General features: G+C 41.7%; 1 protein-coding gene across 1 annotated transcript; it reads left to right on the top strand.

The window, feature by feature from the left end:
- The first annotated feature begins 1,287 nt into the window (after positions 1–1,287).
- LOC111956373 (dual specificity protein phosphatase CDC14AB) lies at positions 1,288–19,664 on the top strand. The gene is made up of 13 exons (XM_023976831.2): positions 1,288–1,800; positions 2,284–2,374; positions 4,177–4,252; positions 4,463–4,555; positions 4,647–4,726; positions 5,408–5,474; positions 6,448–6,598; positions 6,974–7,204; positions 8,071–8,209; positions 9,835–10,000; positions 16,944–17,029; positions 17,200–17,343; positions 19,081–19,664. The coding sequence occupies exons 1-13, from the start codon at positions 1,755–1,757 to the stop codon at positions 19,127–19,129; spliced, it is 1,419 nt and encodes a 472-aa protein (XP_023832599.1). The 5' UTR covers positions 1,288–1,754; the 3' UTR covers positions 19,130–19,664.
- Positions 19,665–24,577: the final 4,913 nt, after the last annotated feature.

The following is a 24,577-nucleotide window of genomic DNA, read 5'->3' as shown; positions in this document are numbered from 1 at the left end:
ATGTGAAGAGGGGAATCCGTTCTACAGTAAATTAAATTTGTATGGCCGAAACAAGATCAACAGCAGAGCTTTTTGAGCTGCGTGTCTCATGTCTTGACTGTTATTTTGTGCGCAGTGACGCATCTGGCCTCTCCACTGCCTATCAGCTATTCAAATCAAATCAAATCGTATTAGTCACATGCGCTGAATACAACAGGTGTAGACCTTACAGTGAAATGCTTACTTACGAGCCCCTAACCAACAATTCAGTTTAAAAAAAATACAGATAAGAATAAGAGATAAAAGTTATAAGTAATTAAAGCGCAGCAGTGAAATAACAATAGTGAGACAATATACAGGGGGGTAATGATACAGAGTCAGTATGCGGGGGCACCGGTTATTTGAGGTAGTACTGTATGTACATGTAGGTAGAGTTATTAAAGTGACTATGCATAGATGACAACAGAGAGTAGCAGTGGTGTAAAGAGGGGGTGAGGGGGGGGGGGCACTGCAAATAGTCTGGGTAGCCATTTGACTAGATGTTCAGGAGTCTTATGGCTTGGGGGTAGAAGCTGTTTAGAAGCCTCTTGGAACTAGACTTGGCGCTCCGGTAACGTTTGCCATGCGGTAGCAGAGAGAACAGTCTATGACGAGGGTGGCTGGAGTCTTTGACAATTTTTAAGGCCTTCCTCTGACACCGCCTGGTATAGAGGTCCTGGATGGCAGGAAGCTTGGCCCCAGTGATGTACTGGGGCCAATTAGTGTCGGGGTTTTAAACACTTCAGTGGCACGTCCTGCTATGGAGAGGTAGCAAGGCCTAATGGTAGTCAGGTGGGAAGATATAGTTGGTTAAAGGACTGCATCACATGCCGCAGGGAATGCCAAGCACACACACCAAGATGAGTGTGCCGTTTGTGTTGGTGTCTTGCACCTTACATCACTTCAATGTTAACCACACTGTAAAAGTGACTGTTTTACAGTTTTTACAGACCTACAGTTAGGTCTATGTACTTTTAATACAGACATATCAAAACTAAAACTGACTGAAAAAAGATAGCAAGATGACTATTATAAGACTTAAAGTGGAAAAGTAAACTTAAGAATGTAAAATAACAACTGAAATATGACACACAAATCCACAAAGAACATTCTTGAATCCTTATGCGTAAAAGATGTGACACTAACTGTACTAGGCTAGGCTAGACGAATAAGCATTACTGCGCAGCCCAGACACTTGACAGGGGATTTACTTCTTAGGTCAGAGCCACCTCCTATTAAATGCTGATTGGCCCTGACTCAACTAAACCATAGCGACGTGCCCTGTGTTGAGGTTAGGCATTTAGTTACTTTAGATGCGTCTCGGACAAACTGGATTTTTCAGCCAACTTCAATTGAAACGTTTAGTTGAAGAACAACCTAAATTGGAATATAGAACACAATCCAATCTAAATTCTAGGGAAGAACTTGAAGCCGTGCTGACAAGTGAGGAGAGTTGTCCCAAGTTGGATATGATCACATTTGTTCTTCTCTTCATCCCTTTTGCCTGTGACATTGTTTTCGGATGTGTTGAGAAGAAACATATGTTTTATTGACTCTTCACTAGTTCGTCAATATAAGACAATCAAGAGGAATATTTCGTATTGTGTGTTGTAGTTTAATTCAAAATGGGGCGCGTATAAATAACTTATTTTGCACCAACAATCTGCGCCCTCCATCTCCAATTCATCTGTTGAAGGACCCTATATAATTTTGAGATTTTAACAACGACGAATGAAATGGCAGATGAATATGTACTACTTGGAGCGTCCGAGTTCATCAAAGGTAACAAAAATAGAAGTAGTTGCGCAACTTGGCTTGAATAACATCCACTTATTGCGCCAGAGTTCGTGGACAGTGTTGGTCAGGCACATCATTAGATTGCTTTCGCCCACAAACGTTTAGAACGGGATTTAACAGCTGTTTAACTAATTTGTATGTGGAATCAATGCTTTTCATTCGTGTAGTTAGTTTCTATGAGCATTGTTTGTTCAGTTTCTAGTGACTTTATTAATCTCCCAGAACGGAAATTTGATTGCACCAGCCAAAACATAGGCCTACATGGACTCACATTTGAATGGAAGAGTAACTTTATATTTTGGGTGTTAATGAATGTTTGATGTTTTGGAAGAAACAAAGACGGCTAAGCCTCGGGAAATGGAAAGAGTTTAAGAACCACTAATGTGGGTCACTGAGCGTGGGAAATTAAATATTCTTATTGTTGTTATCTCTTTGCCCTTGTTTTACATTGTCTTCATTCTCTTACAGACCGGTTGTATTTTGCAACCCTTAGAACCAAACCGAAAACTACAGCAAACACTCACTACTTCAGCACAGATGATGAATTTCTCTATGAGAAGTAAGTAGGCCTGTTGTATGGACTACCCTCTTCAATTCAAACCACAGGTTTTCAATGGGTATCATGTCCGGAGACAGAGATGTCCTGGTACTGGATAAAGTTCATGATGCCGTTGACCTTAACAAGAGGTGTGTGTGGCCAATCAGCACTATTTTCATGTAATCTGACCAAAGCACGGGTACCAATCCAATGCCGTTTAGCAATCTCCAGGGGTTTACAGTGCATTCAGAAAGTATTCAGACCCCTTCACTTTTTCCACATTTTGTTACGTTACAGCCTTATTCTAAAATTGATTAAATAAAAAAAAATCCTCAATCTACACACAATACCCCATAACGACAAAGCAAAACCAGTTTTTTTTAAATGTTAGCAAATGTATTAAAAATGGAAAAACAAGTATTACAAAAACTTGTATTCAGGTCCTTTACTCCGTACTTTGTTGAAGCACCTTTGTCAGTGATTACAACCTCGAATCTTCTTGGGTATGACGCAACAAGCTTGGCACACCTGTATTTTGGGAGTTTCTACCATTCTTCTCTGCAGATCCTCTCAAGCTCTGTCAGGTTGGATGGGGAGCGTCGTTGGATGGGGAGCGTCGCTGCACCGCTATGTTCAGCTCTCTCCAGAGATGTTCGATTGGGTACAAGTCCGGGCTCTGGCTGGGCCACTAAGGACATTGAGACTTGTCCTGAAGCCACTCTTGCGTTGTCTTGGCTGTGTGCTTAGGGTCATGGTCCTGTTGGAAGGTGAACCTTTGCCCCAGTCTGAGGTCCAGAGCGCTCTGGAGCAAGTTTTCATCAAGGATCTCTCTGTACTTTGCTCCGTTCATCTTTCCATCGATCCTGACTAGTCTCCCAGTCCCTGCCGCTGAAAATCATCCCCACAGCATGATGCTGCCAGCACCATGCTTCACCGTAGGGATGGTGCCAGGTTTCCTCGTGACGCTTGGCATTCAGGCCACAGAGTTCAATCTTGGTTTCTCCAGACCAGAGAATCTTGTTTCCCATGGTCAGAGTCCTTGCCTTGTGGCAAACTCCAAGCGGGCTGTCATGTGCCTTTTACTGAGGAGTGGCTTTCGTCTGGCCACTCTTACCATAAAGGCCTGATTGGTGGAATGCTGCAGAGATGGTTGTCCTTCTGGAAGGTTCTCCCATCTCCACAGAGGAACTCTGGAGCTCTGTCAGAGTGACCATCGGGTTCTTGGTCACCTCCCTGATCAAGGCCCTTCTCCCCCGATTGCTGAGTTTGGCCGGGCGACCAGCTCTAGGAAAAGTCTTGGTGGTTCCTAACTTCTTAAATGTTTTATTTGACCTTTTATTTAACTAGGAAAGTCAGTTAAGAACAAATTCTTACCCTGGCCAAACCCTAACCCGGACTACGCTGGGCCAATTCTGCGCTGCCCTTTTGGACTCCCAATCACAGCCAGTTGTGATACAGCCCAGAATCGAACCAGGGTCTGTAGTGATACTTCTAAGCACTGAGATGCAGTGCCTTAGAACGCTGCTTCACTCGGGAGTCACTCAGGACACTGTAGCTCACATAGATAAAACCTGTGTTGCCTCTGGATTTAGGCTAACCAATAATCAGTAGGCCTAGGCCTAATGGCAACCAGTTACCATGTGTAAAATTGGATTTAAAACCTGATTTCTAAATCAAAAAATGTGTATTACATGTACCTTATTCTGTAATTGTTAATTTACAGTATTCAGGCCTACATAATATTACCTTCCACTGAAGAGTAATAGTTATGCTATTACTTTAGATACATCATTTATATTTGCTCTCTCGGGCTTGTGTCTCAGCTTCTATGCTGACTTTGGACCCCTGAATCTGGGCATGCTGTACAGGTACTGCTGTAAACTGAACAAGAAGCTCAAGGTAAGACACAGATACATTACCATTACTCCAAGGGGGTTACCTCAATATGCACTTTACTTTACCCTTTTGATAACCCTTTCCATTAAGTTGCTCCTATTACTGTGTAACTGCAGTGTAATTTTCAACACAATCTTTCCTATAAAACCAAACATAGAAGCCGTTTAACAAACACCTTATGATTTGTAATGTTGACAGTCTGGTTTCTTTCAGTCCTTCACTCATTCCAGAAAGAGGGTGATTCACTACACCAGCTATGACCAGAGGAAGAGGGCCAATGCTGCAGTACTTATTGGTGCCTATTCTGTGAGTGTTCATCTTCTTGTCTTTATTATGTAATTCTCGTAGTCTCTTATTGTCACTAATGCACACGCACGCATGCACACGACTGTTTCAGGTGATCTATTTGAAGAGAAGCCCAGAGGAGGCCTACAGGACCCTCATCTCAGGAAACAATACCGCATATCTGCCTTTCAGGTAAACAAACAAAACACCTCTCCAGTTAACTATTCAGTTACTCTATCGCCCAATCTTAAATTTAGAGGTTGGTAGGCTAATGCTGTGTACATAACACCCTGCGTGAATGGTTCATATACGAATACTGCCAAACTTCATGCCGAATGCCTTTATGCCTAACTGCCTAATGTCTGTCACTGATAATGTTGAAATAGCGTACTGCTGAACAAAGGAGAATATTTGTTTCTTTTCTATAACTGGTATAAATGTGCTCGCATTAGACTCCGATATGCCGCAAATCCCAGTTTAGCCGGGCTGTGCCACTGACAGATGACTCTGGCACACACATAAATACTTGCGGGTGCGCATGCACATACAGTTAGAAATGAGTTGAGGTGAGAATGTGGATGAATGATGCAAAATCTCTGCAGAACTTTCTAGATTCCTGATGACTCAATGCCACATTGTAACCCCATCATCCTGACATCACAGGATGACCCGACACCATTACAAATTACACTGTCACCGTTTGGGTGTATGTTGAGTAAATATCGTTGGAAAAGCTTATCATGAGGTTAGCTGTTGAAGTGACAACCATTTCATGTTCAACAGGATGGTTAGGCCATTTCAACTCACTGTGATGCACAGCCAACTATAGTCTCCAAATGTGAAATGAACTCACCATTTGTCCTTCTCTTTTAGGGATGCTGCTCTCGGAGAATGCACATACAATTTGACCATCCTAGACTGTTTACAAGGAATACGCAAGGTAAAAATGCATTGTTTATTTTCATTTGAGCCTTGGGTTGGTATTTACTATAATAAGGATTTATCATTAGACTCTGTGCCTCTTGTCATGGGTATTTGGTGTCTTCCAATACTTGATATTAGTTATAATAACTGTCAGTAATAAGCATGAATACACTTTTTACAAGTAGTACATACTCTTAACAAATGAGTATTCCATCATGTATTAACAGTTACGGCATTTACAATGGTGTAGCATTTAAAAATGTTACAACATATTACCCAGCCTTTTCATGAGTTTGAAAGGAACCATTGACAGGTTAAATGGCCTCAAGAATCCATTTTCTTTCTCAATTTCTCTCTCTTTCCCCCTTCCTCTCTCTGTCTTGTTCGCAGTGTTAATCTTTTAGTCCAATTATGCTCACAGGGGGAGAAACATGGTTAGCATGTATCAACATGGAGGAAGGGTTACATCATGGGTTCACTACAGAATGTTCCGCTCAGATAGAAATATAGTATCTAGAATAGACATGATTCTCAACTATGTAGAATATGGACTCAGCTGAGTTCTCTGCAAAACATTTCTATCTGAGCATTTCAAAATGTTGCTCGCCTGGATGCGATCCTGCTCTGTGCGCTGGTGCTCACCCTAGCCTTTTAGTCAGGGACTCAATTCTTCCCACGCAACCTGGTGTGTGGACTCTATATCCAGTTAATGGATTGGTTAACCAATCAAGTGCCAGTGAGATGTGAAGACCAGAAGGGTTGTGCAATGGAGTGCGTAATCAATAAGAGAAAAAGAGAAGATGAGGAAGTGGCAATTTCTCCTGGCCCCACGTTGACACAGGTCCTTGTGACTGCAAGGATATGACTATAGTAATGACTCTACAGTGTATGTAAGTGGCTCCTAAGTACTGGTCTTCTTGTGAACAACAATTAACGTCAGGTTTGATTCAATACCACCATGTGTGCTTTTTTTTTTTTTACATCCGTAGGCCCTGCAATATGGATTCTTCAACTTTGAGATATTTGATGTGGAAGAGTATGAGCATTACGAGCGGGTGGAGAATGGAGACATGAACTGGATTATTCCTGGGAAGATTTTGGCCTTTAGTGGACCTCACCCAAGAAGCAAGATAGAGAATGGTGACTTTTCCTCGCTGCCTATACATGTTTTTCATAGTTCATGGTTTTAAGAGACAATTACAACGCTTGTCATGTCACAGTAAATGGAATGGCAGTTGATAGTACAGAATACCTACATTTATTTAACTAGGCAAGTCAGGTTAAGAACAAATTCTTATTTTCAATGACGGCCTAGGAACAGTGGGTTAACTGCCTTGTTCAGGGGCAGAATGACAGATTTCTTTACCTTGTCAGCTTGGGGATTTGATCTTGTGACCTTTCGTTTACTAGTCCAACACTCTAACCACTAGGTTATCTGCCGCCCCAAATGACTGTCCTTCATATCAACCTCCACTATAATGGCACTGACCCCAACCCTGTCCCCCCCCCTCACAGGATACCCTCTCCATGCTCCAGAGGCCTACTTCCCGTATTTCCAGGAGCATCATGTAACCGCCGTGGTGCGGCTCAACAGGAAGATCTACGACGGACGGCGGTTCACTGACGGCGGCTTCGAGCACCACGACCTGTTCTTCGTGGATGGAACCACGCCCAGTGACCTCATCACACGACGCTTCCTCCACGTGTGTGAGAGCACCGAGGGCGCTGTGGCTGTCCACTGCAAGGGTGAGAGGCTTTGTGTGTGTATTAATGAGTTCATAAAGCCATCATGTACGTCATACTTAGCTCTGCTGTCTGTTCAGTAGCAAATAAGATCATTATTCAGTGTTGGACTCCAGCATGCAGTGAAACAGAGACTCATCATTAGAGGGCAGCAATAGGTTGACATATCAACAGTAGGCTTACTCCTCTCTCACCATTACTGGTCCCGTGTGGCTCAGTTGGTAGAGCATGGCGCTTGCAACGCCAGGGTTGTGGGTTCATTCCCCACGTGGGGACCAGGATGAATATGTATGAACTTTCCAATTTGTAAGTCGCTCTGGATAAGAGCGTCTGCTAAATGAATTAAATGTAAAATGTACTCTCTATGTCAAGGCTCAGGAGAAGACCCAGATGCAGACTGTTTCGAAGTAACAAAAGTTTATTACAAAAACAGGGAGGGCAGGCAAACGACAGCTCAAGGGCAGGCAGAGGTCAGTACTCCAGTGCAGAGTCCGAAAGGTACAGAACGGAAGGCAGGCTCAGGGCAGGCAGAGGTCAGTAATCCAGGGTGGTATGGCAAGGTACAGAACGACAGGCATGCTCAGGGTCAGGGCAGGAAGTATGGTCAAAACCGGGAACGCTAGAAAACAGGAACTAGAGACAGGCAGGAGCACGGGACAAAATGCTGGTAGGCTTGACGAAACAAAACAAACTGGCAACAGACAAACGGAGAACACAGGTATAAGTACACTGGGGATAATGGGGAAGATCGCCGACACCTGGAGGGTGGTGAAAACAAGCACAAAGATAGGCGTGTGACACTCATAAAGAACTGTCTTTTCTCTTCACTCACTCTTTTCTGCCCACTCTTCCCCTCTGTCCATTCACAGCGGGTCTGGGTCGTACGGGGACTCTGATAGGTTGTTACCTGATGAAGCACTATCGTTTCACAGCGGCTGACGCCATCGCCTGGATCAGGATCTGCAGGCCTGGATCCATCATCGGACCTCAGCAGGACTTTCTAGAAGAGTAAGGAATAAACCCCAATATTTCACACTAAGACCCAGTGAAAGATACAGTGCATTCAGAAAGTATTCAGACCCCTTGACTTTTTCCAAATTTTGTTATGTTACAGCCTTAATCTAAAATGGATTTAATTGGTTTTTTTTCTCATCAATCTACACACAATACCCCATAATGACAAAGCAAAAATGGACATATCACATTTACAAAAGTATTCAGACTCAGTACTTTGTTGAAGCACCTTTGGCAGCAATTACAGCCTTGAGTATTCTTGGGTATGACGCTACAAGCTTGGCACACCTGTATTTGGAGAGTTTCTCCCATTCTTCTCCAGATCCTCTCAAGCCCTGTCAGGTTGGATGGGGAGCTTCGCTGCACAGCTATTTTCAGGTCTCCAGAGATGTTCGATCGGGTTTAAGTCTGGGCCACTCCAGGACATTCAGAGACTTGTCCCGTAGCCACTCCTGCGTAGTCTTGGCTGTGTGCTTAGGGTCGTTGTCCTGTTGGAAGGTGATCCTTCGCCACAGTCTGAGGTCCTGAGCACTCTGGAGAAAGTTTTCATCAAGGATCTCTCTGTGCTTTGCTACGTTCATCTTTCACTCGATCATGACTAGTCTCCCAGTCCCTGCCGCCGAAAAACATTCCCACAGCGTAATGCTGCCACCACCATGCTTCACATTTACATTTACATTACATTTAAGTCATTTAGCAGACGCTCTTATCCAGAGCGACTTACAAATTGGACCGTGGGGATTGTGCCAGGTTTCCTCCAGATGTGACACTTGGCATTCAGGTAAAGGAGTTTAATCTTGGTTTCAACAGAACAGAGAATCTTGTTTCTCATGGTCTGAGAGTCTTTTAGGTGCCTTTTGCCAAACTCAAGCGGGCTGTCATGTGCCTTTTACTGAGGAGTGGCTTCCGTCTGGCCACTCTACCATAAATGCCTGATTGGTGGAGTGCTGCAGAGATGGTTGTCCTTCTGGAGAGTTCTCCCATCCCCACAGAGGAACTCTGGAACTCTGTCAGTGACCATCGGGTTCTTGGTCACCTCCCTGACCAAGGCCCTTCTCCCCCGATTGCTCAGTTTGGCCAGGCGGCCAGCTCTAGCAAGAGTCTTGGTGGTTCCAAACTTCTTCTATTTAAGAATTATGGAGACCTTCAATGCTGATGGGGACCTTCAATGCTGTAGACATTTTTTGGTACCCTTCCCCAGATATGTGCCTCGACACAATCCTGTCTCGGAGCTCTATAGACAATTCCTTCAACCTCATGGCTTGACATGCACTGTCAACTGTGGGACCTTATATAGACAGGTGTGTGCCTTTCCAAATCATGTCCAATCAATTGAATTTACCACAGGTGGACTCCAATCAGGTTGTAGAAACATCTCAAAGATGATCAATGGAAACAGGATGCACCTGAGCTCGAGTCTCATAGCAAAGGTTCTGAATACTTATGTAAATAAGGTATTTCTAAAAACCTATTTTCGCTTTGTCATTATGCGGTATTGTGTGTAGATTGAGGAGGAAAACAATTTAATACATTTTTGTTTATAATCTGCCTCTTATATCTGTGGAAGTTTGGTACAGTTGAATATTTTTCTCCTCCTGACTCCTTATCTCTCTCTTTAGTAAGCAGCACAGTATGTGGGTGCAGGGTGACATGCACCGCAGCAAACAGAAGCAGCAGCAGCGTCGCCAGCGGCCAAAGCTGGACCAGGAAGTGACTTGCCTCGTCTCCAGCATGGACGACCTGTCAATCAACACCATTCTTTATAAGTCCTTCAGCCTGGATGAGGTGAGTGACTTTGGCAATAGTTCTTTGTATGCAGGGTTGGGTAGGTTACTTTCTAAATGTGATCCGTTAGTTACCTGTCCAAAATTGTAATCAGTAACGTAATTTTGGGATTACCCAAACTCAGTAACATGATCTGATTACTTTCCCTTTAAGAGCATTTTCGTTGTGCATCTTGTCCTGGAGGCAGCTCTGCAGAGTGGTCACTAGATGGCACACAGTAGCCACAAAGTTATACAATCTGATTTTAAACCTAACCTTAACCCTAACATTAACCACACTGCTAACCCCTAGTGCCTAACCCTAACCTTAAATTAAGACCAAATTGTATTTTTGGTTTTCATACATTTTTACAATATAGACAATTTGTGTTCTGCAGCTGGCCCATCTAGTGGAAATCTCTCAGTTCTGCCTCAAGGACAAGACTCATCCCAATAAACGTCAACCTGCTTAAGAGGCATTAGAAGAAGACATAAGTCAATATTACCAATTGAACAGCATCCATTGCAGGATAAATCATTGTTAGAGTTTACATAGCTGGTCATAAATGGATGTTGGATTTTACTTAATGGATTGGTTATGTAGGCTTCTTCTAACCCATTGCTGTCTTTTTGCATGTGAAAAATGTATGCCATATGCTGCATTTGCTATAGAGGCCTATTGTTTACGTTTTTGTTGGTGACACTGATATTTTGATAATTTGCAGCTGTTTGAGTCTATCAAAAGTGTGCGAGTTTGAGAGTTTGAGCATTTGTCCGTTAGGCCTATGTATTGGCAATCGATTGAGCAATAAAATCCCCACTCATGGTCTTATTAAATGAAACTATTTTTTGACAGTACGGAGCACAATACCACAGGGGAGTTTACTGGCTGTCCACTGGGTCATATTAATTATGCCGATTCTGTTACAAAACGAAACAAATCGGGAAGGGACCTACCTGAATTTTCTGATAGAAACTCTTATTTTACTCTGTTTGCTTCAGTTTGGTTCTTAAACGGTAAACATATTTCCTGAGGAATACACCCCTGGTCACAAAAACAATGATTAATAAGCAGCTTAAAATTCTTCAATTCAACCATTATTGTGTTAAAATATACATACAATTGTGAACAGCCATGGATGAAAGTTTACAACGTACAGTTGAAGTCGGAAGTTTACATACACCTTAGCCAAATACATTTAAACTCAGATTTTCACAATTACTGACATTTAGTCCTAGTAAAAATTCACTCTTAGGTCAGTTAGGATCACCACTTTATTTTAAGATTGTGAAATATCAGAATAATATTAGAGAGTGATTTATTTAAGCTTTTATTTCTTTCATCACATTCCCAGTGGGTCAGAAGTTTACATACACTCAATTAGTATTTGGTAGCATTGCCTTTAAATTGTTTAACTTGGGTCAAACGTTTCGGTTAGCCTTCCACAAGCTGCATTTTGGCCCATTCCTCCTGACAGAGTTGGTGTAACTGAGTCAGGTTTGTAGGCCTCCTTGCTCGCACACGCTTTTTCAGTTCTGCCCACAAATTTTCTATGGGATTGAGGTCAGGGCTTTGTGATGGCCACTTCAATACCTTGACTTTGTTGTCCTTAAGCCATTTTGCCACAACTTTGGAAGTATGCTTGGGGTCATTGTTCATTTGGAAAACCCATTTGTGACCAAGCATTAACTTCCTGACTGATGTCTTGAGATGTTGCCTCAATATACCCACATAATTGTCCTCCCTCATGATGCCATCTATTTTGTGAAGTGCACCAGACCCTCCTGCAGCAAAGCACCCCCACAACATGATGCTGCCACCACCGTGCTTCACGGTTGGGATGATGTTCTTCGGCTTGCAAGCCTCCCACTTTTTCCTCCAAACATAACGATGGTCATTATAGCCAAACAGTTCTATTTTTGTTTCATCAGACCAGAGGACATTTCTCCAAAAAGTACGATCTTTGTCCCCATGTGCAGTTGCAAACCGTAGACTGGCTTTTTTTTATGGCAGTTTTGGAGCAGTAGCTTCTTCCTTGCTGAGCGGCCTTTCAGGTTATGTCAATATAGGACTCGTTTTACTGTGGATATAGATACTTTTGTACCTGTTTCCTCCAGCATCTTCACAAGGTCCTTTGCTGTTGTTCTGGGATTGATTTGCACTTTTCGCACCAAAGTACATTCATCTCTAGGAGACAGAACTCGTCTCCTTACTGAGCGGTATGACGGCTGCATGGTCCCATGGTGTTTATACTTGCGTACTATTGTTTGTACAGATGAATGTGGTACCTTCAGACGTTTGGAAATTGCTCCCATGGATGAACCAGACTTGTGGAGGTCTACAATCTTTTTTCTGAGGTCTTGGCTGATTTCTTTTGATTTTCCCATGATGTCAGGCAAAGAGGCACTGAATTTGAAGGTAGGACTTAAAATGCATCCACAGGTACACCTCCAATTGACTCAAATGATGTCATTTAGCCTATCAGAAACTTCTAAAGCCATGACATCATTTTCTGGAATTTTCCAAGCTGTTTAAAGGCACAGTCAACTTAGTGTAAAACTTCTGACCCACTGGAATTGTGATACAGTGAGTTATAAGTGAAATAATCTGTCTGTAAACAATTGTTGGAAAAATGACTTGTGTCACACGCAAAGTAGGTGTCCTAACCGACTTGCCAAAACTATAGTTTGTTAAAACTCGTTTTCAACCAATCTACAAATTTCTTGTTAATGACTCCAACCTAAGTGTATGTAAACCTTCAACTGAATAGGTGCACACAGGTCGAGAGACAAGTTTCTATTGGACAAATTCTGGTAAGTTTATCCCCGTTTTGTTCCGTTTGCTTCCATTTAAGAAGCGTTTTTTCAACAGAATCGGCGGAATGAATAGACACCCCTGATCATGAAGAGGACGGAAGCTAGCTGTCCTCCGGCTACACCATGGTGCTACCCTACAGAGTGCTGCTGAGGCTACTGTAGGCCTTCTTTGAAAAATAGTGTGTTTTAATCAGTTATTTGGTGACGTGATTATATTTAGTATAGTTTTATCTAAAAAGGATAACTTAAAAGGATATAATGGGGGGGGGGGGGCGGAAGGGGGGGGGTTCGCCTAGGGAGCCATACAAGCTAGAACCGCCACTGCGAGTCACAACCACTCACACTGTAGCCTAAACGTAGTCCAGTTCAAAGTGAATGGCACAGATCTATATATGGCAATGGCTATTTACATATAGGCCTACTGCAGCTCTGATTGGTTATGGCGCACCGGTCTGTGTAGAGTACAGGCCTGATTCATGCCTGTCAATGCAATATAATCCTACTCCAATGCACTCTACCTACAAGACAATCTCTAGCAAAGTTAATTTAGCATACTATGTCTTCATTGTTTGTTTTGTTACGGTATGTTACATTGAATGTGGCTAATATTGCCACAGTAGAGCGAAACATTGATAGTGTTAACTAAAGGGGAAAACTCTGGAAAGTTGAGTTGAGTGAAGTTCAATCTAGTGCTTCTTTGCGCGGGCTGAGGGGAGCTGAGCGCCCACGCATGTATGCAGCTAAGAGGAACATTGCCATTGAGCATGTTTTGGATGCCCTGGATCGACGTGTATCACAGCGTGTTCCAGGTCCTGCCAATATCCAGCAACTTCACACAGCCATTGAAGAGGCATGGGACAAAAAACATTCCACATACCACAATTAACAGCCTGATCAACTCTATGCAAAGGAGATGTGTTGCGCTGCATGAGGTAAATGGTGTTGACACCAGATACTGACTGGTTTCCGATTCACACCCCTACCATTTTTATAAGGTATCTGTGACCAACAGATGCATACTGTATCTGTATTCCCAGTCATGTGAAATCCATAGATTAGGGCGTAAATTAATTTATTTCAGTTGACTCATTTCCTTATATGAACTCAGTAAAAGCTTTGAGATTTTTGCATGTTGCATTTTATATTTTTGTTCAGTTTAGATAATAAGTGATATCCGAATCGCCCGTAGGCTACAGCACTGCAGTCGTTCTTACCTCCAAGCATTTATTCAAGTTGGATAATCTTTGATTGCCGACAGCAGTCACTCCATTGGAAGACATAGCTTGGACTATAGCCTTCAAAAGCCTATTCCTGCTCTTTTCCCGAGATCCATCAAACGCATTTGGTGTGTCATCATAGTGGTCTCTGACTTGTGGTCAGATTCGCTCAGGCGGAACAAATGTAAACTTGAGTCTTTTTTCAATGCTGATTTGAATGTCATTGAGAAAACAAAAAGGTGTCAAAAAAACGTATGCAAACATCCTTTCTGAATTTTAAAGGAATCCTAGAAGTAATCATCTAGTTTTTCAAAATTATCTGTAATCTGATTACTATATTTTTGCTGGTAATGTAACATATTAGTTCGTTTTTTTGTAATCTGTTACATGTAACGGATTACATCTAATCCGTTACCCCCATCCCTGTTTGTATGTTTTACTTTTTAACTTTATTTATAGACTTTCAGATATAACACCAAAAACAGTACAACCCCAACCCCTCATTCTCCCATCCCTCCCTCCACTTCCTTCCTCCCTCCCTCCACACCCTCCCTCCCTCCTAACCACCCACCAAGGCATCTAACCACCCACCAAGGCATCTATAAAAGTAAGTTAAATAGGACAGAAAAACAGAAACAAACAGTAATAGAAACAAAAACAATGGGGGAAAAAAGTGATATAAAAATTCTTATCAGCACAAATGGCCACTAGAACAGACATGACCGCTTACCAAACTATGCAAGTTACAATAAGTAAAATACTTTCCACGTATTGTGTTAATGGGGACCAGGTTAAGTCAAACTATTGTTGGGACCCATGCACAGTGTACCTAACCTTATCCAGAGGCAGAGATGACATCACCTCCTTAACCCACTGCATAAAGGAGGGTGGCTATCGCATTTGCCTGATGCTTGATAGCGTTCTGGTCTAGGGGAAGTACCCCAAAAATGGCAGGGACCGGGTTGGTGCTAACAGTTGTATTACACATATGTGAGAATGCCTCTCAAATGGGGTCCCAGAACCCACTCAAAGATTGGCATGGCCAAAACATATGTCCCACAGTCGCTGGACTGGTGGCATCTCAAACACTTGGTCAACATTTGGGTGTATTTTTCCAAATCTGTCATTTGAGTAATGGAGACAGTGCAAAAGCCCATGCCGTATGCAAAATGATGATGTGTGGATACACTCAATACTTTGTTGCCATATATCATCAGGTAGCTCGCCACTTATGTCTTGCTCCCATGCAGATTTTGTATTTGCAAAGGAAGGCAGATTAATGTTCTGTATTATGTCGTATAGTCTGGAGATTGTGCCCTTCAGATAAGGGTTAAGATCTAAGCACCTCTCGACTGGACACTTAGTAGGCTCAAGTGGAAATGAAGGGAATTGTTTTTTGGCAAAGCTGCGAGTTTGTAGGTATCTAAAAAAAAAAGTGGGTATTGGGAACGTTATGGTCAACCCTCAGAGTATCGAATGAGACTAATGTGTTATCAACAAATAGGTCACTAATAAACACCAGACCTGGAATGCCGTGTCAATCTGTGACGCTGGGAAGAGATGATTAGATGTTAATGGAGAGAAGCCACTTGCTTGTTAAAGGCTAAAGTGACTTCGGAATTGGGACCAGATTTTAAGGGAGTTCTTAACAATKGGRTTCAAAACATGGGTGCCAAGGTTCATGGGCATTGGGGAGCACAGGAGCGAGACCGGAGAAGTTGGACGGCTTGACTGTAACTCCATGATGATCCTTGTTTTCAAATGTAGAAACCCAATAAACACATTTAGATATATTTGCTGACCAGTAGTAGTGTAAAAAAGCCTGCCGGCTTAGGTCTCTCTAGATATACCTTTCTCATTCGTGGATTTGACTTATTCCAAATGAAGTTGGAAATGTAGCTGTCCAGTTGTTTGCACATCGACTTTGGCAGAGAAATGGCAATCATTTGGAATATGTACAAAAACCTAGGTAGTACAGTCATCTTAACAGAATTAATGCGACCTGCTAATGAAATGGAAAGAGACGACCACCTTATGAAATCCTGCTTAGTGCGCTCCAGGAGTGCTTTGAAGTTCTGTTTAAACAGAGCCTTAAATGAGCGTGTGACCTTCATCCCCAAATAAGTAAAGACCTGATGCTGCACCTTAAATGGGAAATTGGCACACCCAATTCCTTCTGCGAACGGATTAATGGGGAGGAGCACACTTTTTGTTAGGTTTAGCTGATAACCAGAGAATGTCCCAAAATCTTGTAGCATGTCTAAGAGAGCGGGCATAGACTCCACAGGGTTAGAGATGTATAAAAGAAGATTGTCTGCATATAAGGACACCTTGTGAGTTATGTTGCCCCTTAGTATTCCCTTAATCCTCTCCTCCGCCCGCTCGGAAATAGCAAGAGGCTTATACAGATATAAGCAACCTATAAGCAACCCTACCCTATACGGATAAACAGCAACCCTGCCTGGCCCTCTGTGGAGAGGGAAGTAGCTGGAGGTAACATTGTTGGTGCGAACAGAAGCCACTGGGGACGTGTACAAAATCTTAATCCAGGAAAGGAATGACGGACCAAACCCAAATCTCTCTAGTACTGCAAATGGATATTCCCACTCAACCCCCGGTCGAAAGCCTTTTCAGCATAAGAGATGACAACCTCTGGCTGTAGAGTTGAGTGGGCAGAATAAAGAACATTAAATAGGCGGCAAATATTATAGAAAGATTGCCTACCGGATGCGGCCCGTATTTGACACATGTGGTGTTACATATAGAACTGTCTGTCAGGTACAATAATGATTCAGGTCAGTTTTATTCATTGCATTATAATCTGAAATGTTCTTACCCTGTCTAAGTCTCTTGAGGGCTGGTATTTTGCTAGGATGTGAAATGATTGCGACTGCATGTCTTGGTTTGTCGCCCTCTCTCTGTCATCTGCAGAATAACTACAGGGAGTGTCTGACCCAAGGAGATAAACTCAGGGATTTGAAAGGCCGTCGCTCATCCAGGTCTGCCACCACTTCACGGTATGTGCGTGCGGTGTGTGAAAGTGAATGTTAAACATCCATCAATACTTCGTTGACATTGTTTGCATAGTACATCGACAGACATAACCCTGCGTTCATCTTTAGAGCTATACTTTGAATGTATTTTTAAATGGTTATAAAACCTTGTTTGCTTTACCCTCCTTCTCCAGGTTGAATTTGACAAAGACCAGTCAGACCTCTATCACCCCTCCCAAGTGTTCCAAGTTATCTCAGGTCCCTGTCCCCTTCTCCTCCTCCTCTTCTCCCAAGAGGCTGGTGCAAAGCTCCTCATCATCAGCTAGTAACCTTAAGAGGTGAGTTTCTGTGTGTGATGTGTGTGTTTTTGTGCCATCTTCATGTGTTCAGGTATGTACAGTTGAAGTCGGAAGTTTACATACCACTTAGGTTGGAGTCATTAAAACTAGTTTTTCAACCACTCCACAAATTTCTTCTAAACAGACTATAGTTTTGGCAAGTCGGTTAGGACATCTACTTTGTGCATGACACAAGTAATTTTTCCAAAAATTGTTTACAGACAGATTACTTCACTTATAATTCACTGTATCACAATTCCAGTGGGTCAGAAGTTTACACTAAGTTGACTGTGCCTTTAATCAGCTTGGAAAATTCCAGAAAATGATGTCATGGCTTTAGAAGCTTCTGATAGGCTAAATGACATCATTTGAGTCAATTGGAGGTCTACCTGTGGATGTATTTCAAGTCCTACCTTCAAACTCAGTGCCTCTTTGCTTGACATCATGGGAAAATCAAAAGAAATCAGCCATGACATCAGAAAAATAATTGTAGACCTCCACAAGTCTGGGTCATCCGTGGGAGCAATTTCCAAACGCCTGAAGGTACCACGTTCATTTGTACAAACAATAGTACATAAGTATAAACACCATGGGACCACACAGCCGTCATACCGCTCAGGAAGGAGACGCGTTCTGTCTCCTAGAGATTAATGTATTTTGGTGCGAAAAGTGCAAATCAATCCCAGAACAACAGCAAAGGACCTTGTGAAGATGCTGGAGGAAACCGGTACAAAAGTATCTATATCCACAGTAAAACGAGTCCTATATCGACATAACCTGAAAGGCCGCTAAGCAAGGAAGAAGCCACTGCTCCAAAACCGCCATAAAAAAGCCAGACTACAGTTTGCAACTGCACATGGGGACAAAGATTGTACTTTTTGGAGAAATGTCCTCTGGTCTGATGAAACTAAAATAGAACTGTTTGGCTATAATGACCATCGTTATGTTTGGAGGAAAAAGTGGGAGGCTTGCAAGCCGAAGAACACCATCCCAACCGTGAAGTACGGGGGTGGCAGCATCATGTTGTGGGGGCGCTTTGCTGCAGGAGGGACTGGTGCACTTCACAAAATAGATGGCATCATGAGGGAGGAAAATTATGTGGATATATTGAAGCAACATCTCAAGACATCAGTCAGGAAGTTAAAGCTTGGTCGCAAATGGGTCTTCCAAATGGACAATGAACCCAAGCATACTTCCAAAGTTGTGGCAAAATGGCTTAAGGATAACAAAGTCAAGGTATTGGAGTGGCCATCACAAAGCCCTGACCTCAATCCTATAGAAAATTTGTGGGCAGAACTGAAAAAGCATGTGTGAGCAAGGAGGCCTACAAACCTGACTCAGTTACACCAGCTCTGTCAGGAGGAATGTGCCAAAATGCACCCAACTTATTGTGGGAAGCTTGTGGAAGGTTACCTGAAACGTTAGACCCAAGTTAAACAATTTAAAGGCAATGCTACCAAATACTAATTGAGTGTATGTAAACGTCTGACCCACTGGGAATGTGATGAAAGAAATAAAAGCTGAAATAAATCTTTCTCTCTACTATTATTCTGACATTTCACATTCTTAAAATAAAGTGGTGATCCTAACTGACCTAAGACAGTGAATTTTTACTAGGATTAAATGTCAGGACTTGTGAAAAACTGAGTTTAAATGTACTTGCCTAAGGTGTATGTAAACTTCTGACTTCAACTGTATGATCTCTCCCTTTCTCTCTCTCTCTCTCTCTCCTTCTAGTCCCTTTAGCCTGAGTATGTTCAGCTCTAAGGCTACTGCCATTCACTGAGCCCACGTTGATCACTGCCATTTCATCTTTGACCTTCTGACCTTCCAGTTGACCCCAGGAGACAGGAGGTTAACCCCCTCAACCGCTGGAGAAATGTGCACGATTGTCTCTGTTATAAATGCACGTTAAATAACATTTAATAATACAATAAAAAAATCTAATCCACCCCTGAGACACTCTGTAAAAATCCTCTTTGTAACAATTGGATTTGTAGACATGATCTCGTTTCAATCAATGTAATTGTTTGATTTCAAAATGGGTTTATTATCATTTTAATTGTGTGCAAGGAGATTGTTTATCATGGCTTTCTCTTTCTCTTATGCAGTTATTTAATTGATATCTATTGTTTGATTGACGCTGTAAAAGAGGACATATCCTACTGTACACTTAATTGATTCATGAGTGGCTGTCTTATGAATGTTGTCATTCAGGAGATCCATTTGTTTTATGTGAATACATATTTGGATTGTAACAGAAGTGACTCTGGTTGAGCACTTTTTTTCTGACTTGTTTTTACGACTCTGTTGTTGACAGGCTTGAGACAATTGTTTTGTTTTAAATTACTTTAAGTAGTAGGCCTGTATGGCGTATATGGAGTGTATTTCTGCAAACTTTGCTATTGGTACATTGTCATTTTAATTTGATTAAAAACATTCCTTGTCAAAATAAGTTGTCTTTCTCTGCAAATGTGATTTGGCTCATAAACATGGCAGGTTAAGACACATTTTTCGGCTTATATTAATATCTCCAACTCAATAAAATAGGGACCATGTATAGCAGTTGTAAGGGCAGGAAATCAACAGAATTCAAGGCAGATTGAAGTGCTATCTTTTTAAAATAAAAAAATATTTGCAGATCTTGTGTTTACACAGGCAGCCCAATTCTGATGATTTTTTCCCCACTAATTGGTATTTTATGACCAATCAGATTTCTTCACAAGATGTTTTTCAGAATTTATCTGATTGGTCAAAATACCAATTAGTGAAAAAAAATATCAAAATTGGGATGCTGTGTAAACGCAGCCTTAGTGATCCAATGGTGAATATGCCATAGACCTACTTGGCCTCATACATGACCATACCGTTATCAAATTGTAAACCAATAAACTGGTTCTACAATGTAAAAGGCAATTTACATATCCGTCTTTACTTTGATACATTTGTATATATCCGAAATAACATCACAGTTAATAAATTGAACACTTTCAATACTTTTCTCACAACTCATAGTAACCTCCCTAGGCTAGGACTCCCAAATGAGGAGCGCAGGTCACGTATACTGTATACATATACTTATGACAAATTAAATCAGCTCTTTTGCCAATAATTGGGCAAAATATCAGAATTGGACTGCCTGTGTAAACGCAGCAAGAGGAACTAGACTCATGCACAGATGGAGTGCTCCAAACAAAAATACATAAATGTTATGTAATAAATCAAACTTCTTTCTCACAAGTGTAACGTAGGCCTAGTTTGTGAACACTGCAAACAATGTGTCCACTCCATAGCCGTGGGAAGATGTGGGGGTACTGAGAATTCTTTTGAAAAACTTTTTGTTGCCTGTGCTACAGACGACTATATCAGTCCGTTAATTCAGGACTAGTGAAGGCCCAGTGCATAACTTTCGTGAACTATTTCATTTTTTATGTCACACCGGGAATAAGAACAGAAGTTATAGATGTCGGCTAACCAAACACTTACATTCTAGAACACTGGGTATGACGTGGGTTAACGTAAATTCATTATTGACGATTTATCAGGTAGCCTAAATTGAAATCAAATCACATTTTAGTGATATACATTTAGAGTGCATTCCTGGTGAGAGGAGCCAATTTCATTATCAATAAATATTTATTATATACAATGTGACGAAAGTATTTTTATTTAGACGTGTCATTGTTTGTGAAAATGTGGTGAATTAATAGTTGATTTAGGGGATGGTCCTTGGTTACCCTTAGTCACTTCTTCCTACCCCTCAGAGGGGCACACGCATTAGCCCCCTAGATTGGGCAATTCCATTAAACTCTGTTTGAACTTTAGTCACCCAACAACAAAGGGACCAAATGAATGACCAGCTGTACAGATTTCATTCATAGCATTCTTCATCTTGCCCCAGAGTAACCCCAGTTCCAGTTACATGACCTCACACAGACACTCTCTCCCAACCCGCACTTGTGGCTCAGACCGCAAATCAATGATTGCATCTCTGCTCAAAGGTCACACTTTCAATTGTTTTGAATGGCTCTTGTCTTAGATTTACTTTAGGCTGGAAGGGTGGGAAAGGTTTGTTTAATCTCAGATCTGTATGTACTTTAAGCCAAACGGTCATGTTGTACATGTCATATCAGGGTAAAGCACATAGCTACAGAACTGGTGCCAGGCTAGGGAAAGTTAAACCAGAGTTATGAAAGTTTCTGGCATTATGGTGACATTTGTAAGAACTAAGACTGCAGTGTATCCCATGAGTCTCTAACATGAAATGATTTGTATAACACCTTGAATAGCCTAAAGTGAAGAAAGACTCAATATTTAAAGTTATCATTAATAAATATGTTATCCTGTCTTTTGTATTTTAAACATAGTTCCGTTATACAGTACCATGGTATTGGTATATGATTGATGGTAGCCCACATTGGCAGATTTGGGTCTGAACTGTGGTAAACTCAACTGTTTAATTTGATGGCCTTTACTAACAGCTCCTGCATCAGCTGGAGATAAGGAAATGTTTGCTCTCTGAAGAGCAAACAAGCAATTCAACAGTAATATTTCAACAGCAAACACTGCAGTACAATTTAATCACAAGTTAGTTTAAACGAGATTCAACCTGGGCACAAGTCAATCTAAGCGTACATGTTCACTTCTGAAGCGTAATTAGCATCAAGGATGTGCTTTTGGGGATAGGTTATATATAACCAGATCAAATTCCAAAGAAATAAAGCTAGATGGGTTCTTCGGTCAGAACACTACAGCGAGAACATCATCTTGGGATTAAATCAAGCACAGATATAAAACAACAAACAGATAAAATAGGATCAAAGTTATTAATTGTGTTGCAGTCATTAAGGCAGCTCAGCCAAGCTGTGCCTCAGGCATGAAATGCTCATCCAATAACTACTTTCACAGACGGTAGTTCACAAATGCACCCGTTGGCCTGTTGGTGAGACAGCTGTGCTGACGGCAGCAGCTGGGGTTACGATGTGCCAGTGACACTGTGCCTACTGGTTCTCTTATCGTCCTGGGGTTGATGTCTTGCCCAACTGGCACACATACAGTCAGGTCCATAATTATTGGCACTCTTGATGAAGATGAGAAAAAAATACTGTATAAAATAAATAATTTCCAGACTGAGGTATTATTTTGATCTCAAAAAAAGGGAAAATTATATTATTTTATACGAATGCAATTGCTCAAAGAAATATATTTTATTTAAGAAGTAATAAAAAATATATAAAAACGATAGGGGTTCAAATGATTCCTCTTTTCAGTATTTTAGCACCCTCCTCTGGCGAGGATAACGACACTGCCTTTTTCTAAAATGTTAAATGAGATTGGAGAACACATTGGGAGGGATCTTAGATAATTTCTCCATACAGAATCCTTCCAGATCCTTGATATGATTTGTCTACTCTTATGGACTGTCCTCTTCAATTCAAACCACAGGCTTTCAAGGGGGTTCAAGTCCGGAGACTGAGATGGCCATTGCAAAATGTTGATGTTGTGGTCAAATAACAATTTTTTTGTGGATTTTGATTAGTGCTTGGGGTTATTGTCTTCCTTGAAGACAACCAGGTTTTTGGCTAAAATGTTCTGGTACTTGGTAAAGTTCATGATGCCGTTGACCTTAACAAGGGCCCCAGGACCAGTGGAAGGAAAATAGCCCCATAACGTCAAAGATCCACCACCATATTTTACCGTAGGTATGACGTACTTTTATGCATATGCTTCTGTTTTCAACGCCAAACCCACCACTGGTTGTGTGGCCAAAGAGCTCTATTTTCATGTTATCTGACCATAGCACCTGTTCCAACCCAAGTGCCAATGGCGTTTATCAAACTCCAGGCAGTACTATGGTCAGAAACATGAAAATAGAGCTCTTTGGCCATGCACACCAATTGAAGAGGGCAGTCCATTAAAGCAGACAAAGGACATCATGGATCTGGTAGGATTCTTCATGGAGGAATGGTCTAAACACCCTCCCGGAATGTTCTCCAATCTCATCAAACAAGGCTCAGCTGTTATCCTCCAGTGGTGTGTATTCATGGATGCCGAGGGACGCCAGGCTTTCCCCAAAAATTGCCAACAAGTGACATCAATAAGGGATCATAGCTTTCACCTGGTCAGTCTGTCATGGAAGGAGCAGGTGTCCTTAATGTTTTGTACACTCAGTGTATATGCCTATGTATATGCCTAAGGCCGAGACAATACAATGACACAGTGGCAGAATAAATTAAACCACACCTTTGTTTCATCACAAAACCGGAGAGCAACCTCTGTCCGGTGAAGCCCACAAAGCATATTGCATGTAACAAACAGTTAGTTACATGACCTACAGTATGGTCAAGGAAGTTAATGTTTTCGACATTTTCGGACTACTAAACAACTTTTGATTTAGAACTATGGAGAGTTACTGCAAGTTGCAAAGAAAACAATAGCTGCCTCTACTATGCCAGCATCATTTCAATTTCAACATATCAAAATAATCAAATCACCTATGCTTAGTCTAATACAGTGACAACTAAAAGATACCAAAAACAATTTAGTCCAATCAACGTAAGCTGAATATGATGTCCATGGTTCTGATTTTTGTGTGTGTTTGCGTGCATGCAAGTTGAAAAAACATGTTGACTCCCCCTACTTGTAGAGAAACGCCAATGCCATCCTCCTCTCTTTCATGTTGATGAAACGGTCTATGACTCTGTTATACCGTACACAATTTTTTTTTTTTATGTCCTAGGCTACGTGGCTAAAGTACTTCCTCGCTAGCCTAACTTCCTTTCATGGGAAACGTTAGCTAGTTAACATTGGCCTTCTACATCTAGCTACATATTGAAGTTCCATCCTCTCAGTCCAGGGGCACAATGTAAGAATTTACGGATGGATCAGAATCACCTTTATAATCATTGGCCAGTACGGAGAATTAAGTAAAGCCACAAGTCCAAATCCCTATCTCCATCCATTGCTAATTTAGGAGAGTGCCAATTTTAGCTAGCTACCTAGCCACCGGAGGACGACAACACAATGAGATGCAACAAGTTGTTTCTGTCAATTACGTATTTCTCTCAATGCGATGTAATAGGAGTGAAGCCAAATCCAAACTGGCTTCCCTTGACACATTTTGTTGGTGCGCCAGGACCATTCACAGCTCACTCAGTTTAGCTCAACACTGATTGGCTATTATATTATACTTTTTTTTATCAAGGGAGGCCAAATGCTCACTGGCTTCCCTTGT

The sequence above is a fragment of the Salvelinus sp. IW2-2015 genome, linkage group LG32, assembly GCF_002910315.2.
Source record: "Salvelinus sp. IW2-2015 linkage group LG32, ASM291031v2, whole genome shotgun sequence".
Lineage (NCBI taxonomy): Eukaryota > Metazoa > Chordata > Actinopteri > Salmoniformes > Salmonidae > Salvelinus > Salvelinus sp. IW2-2015.
Note: the sequence above shows the minus strand (reverse complement) of the source record. Positions and strands in the feature narration are given on the sequence as shown.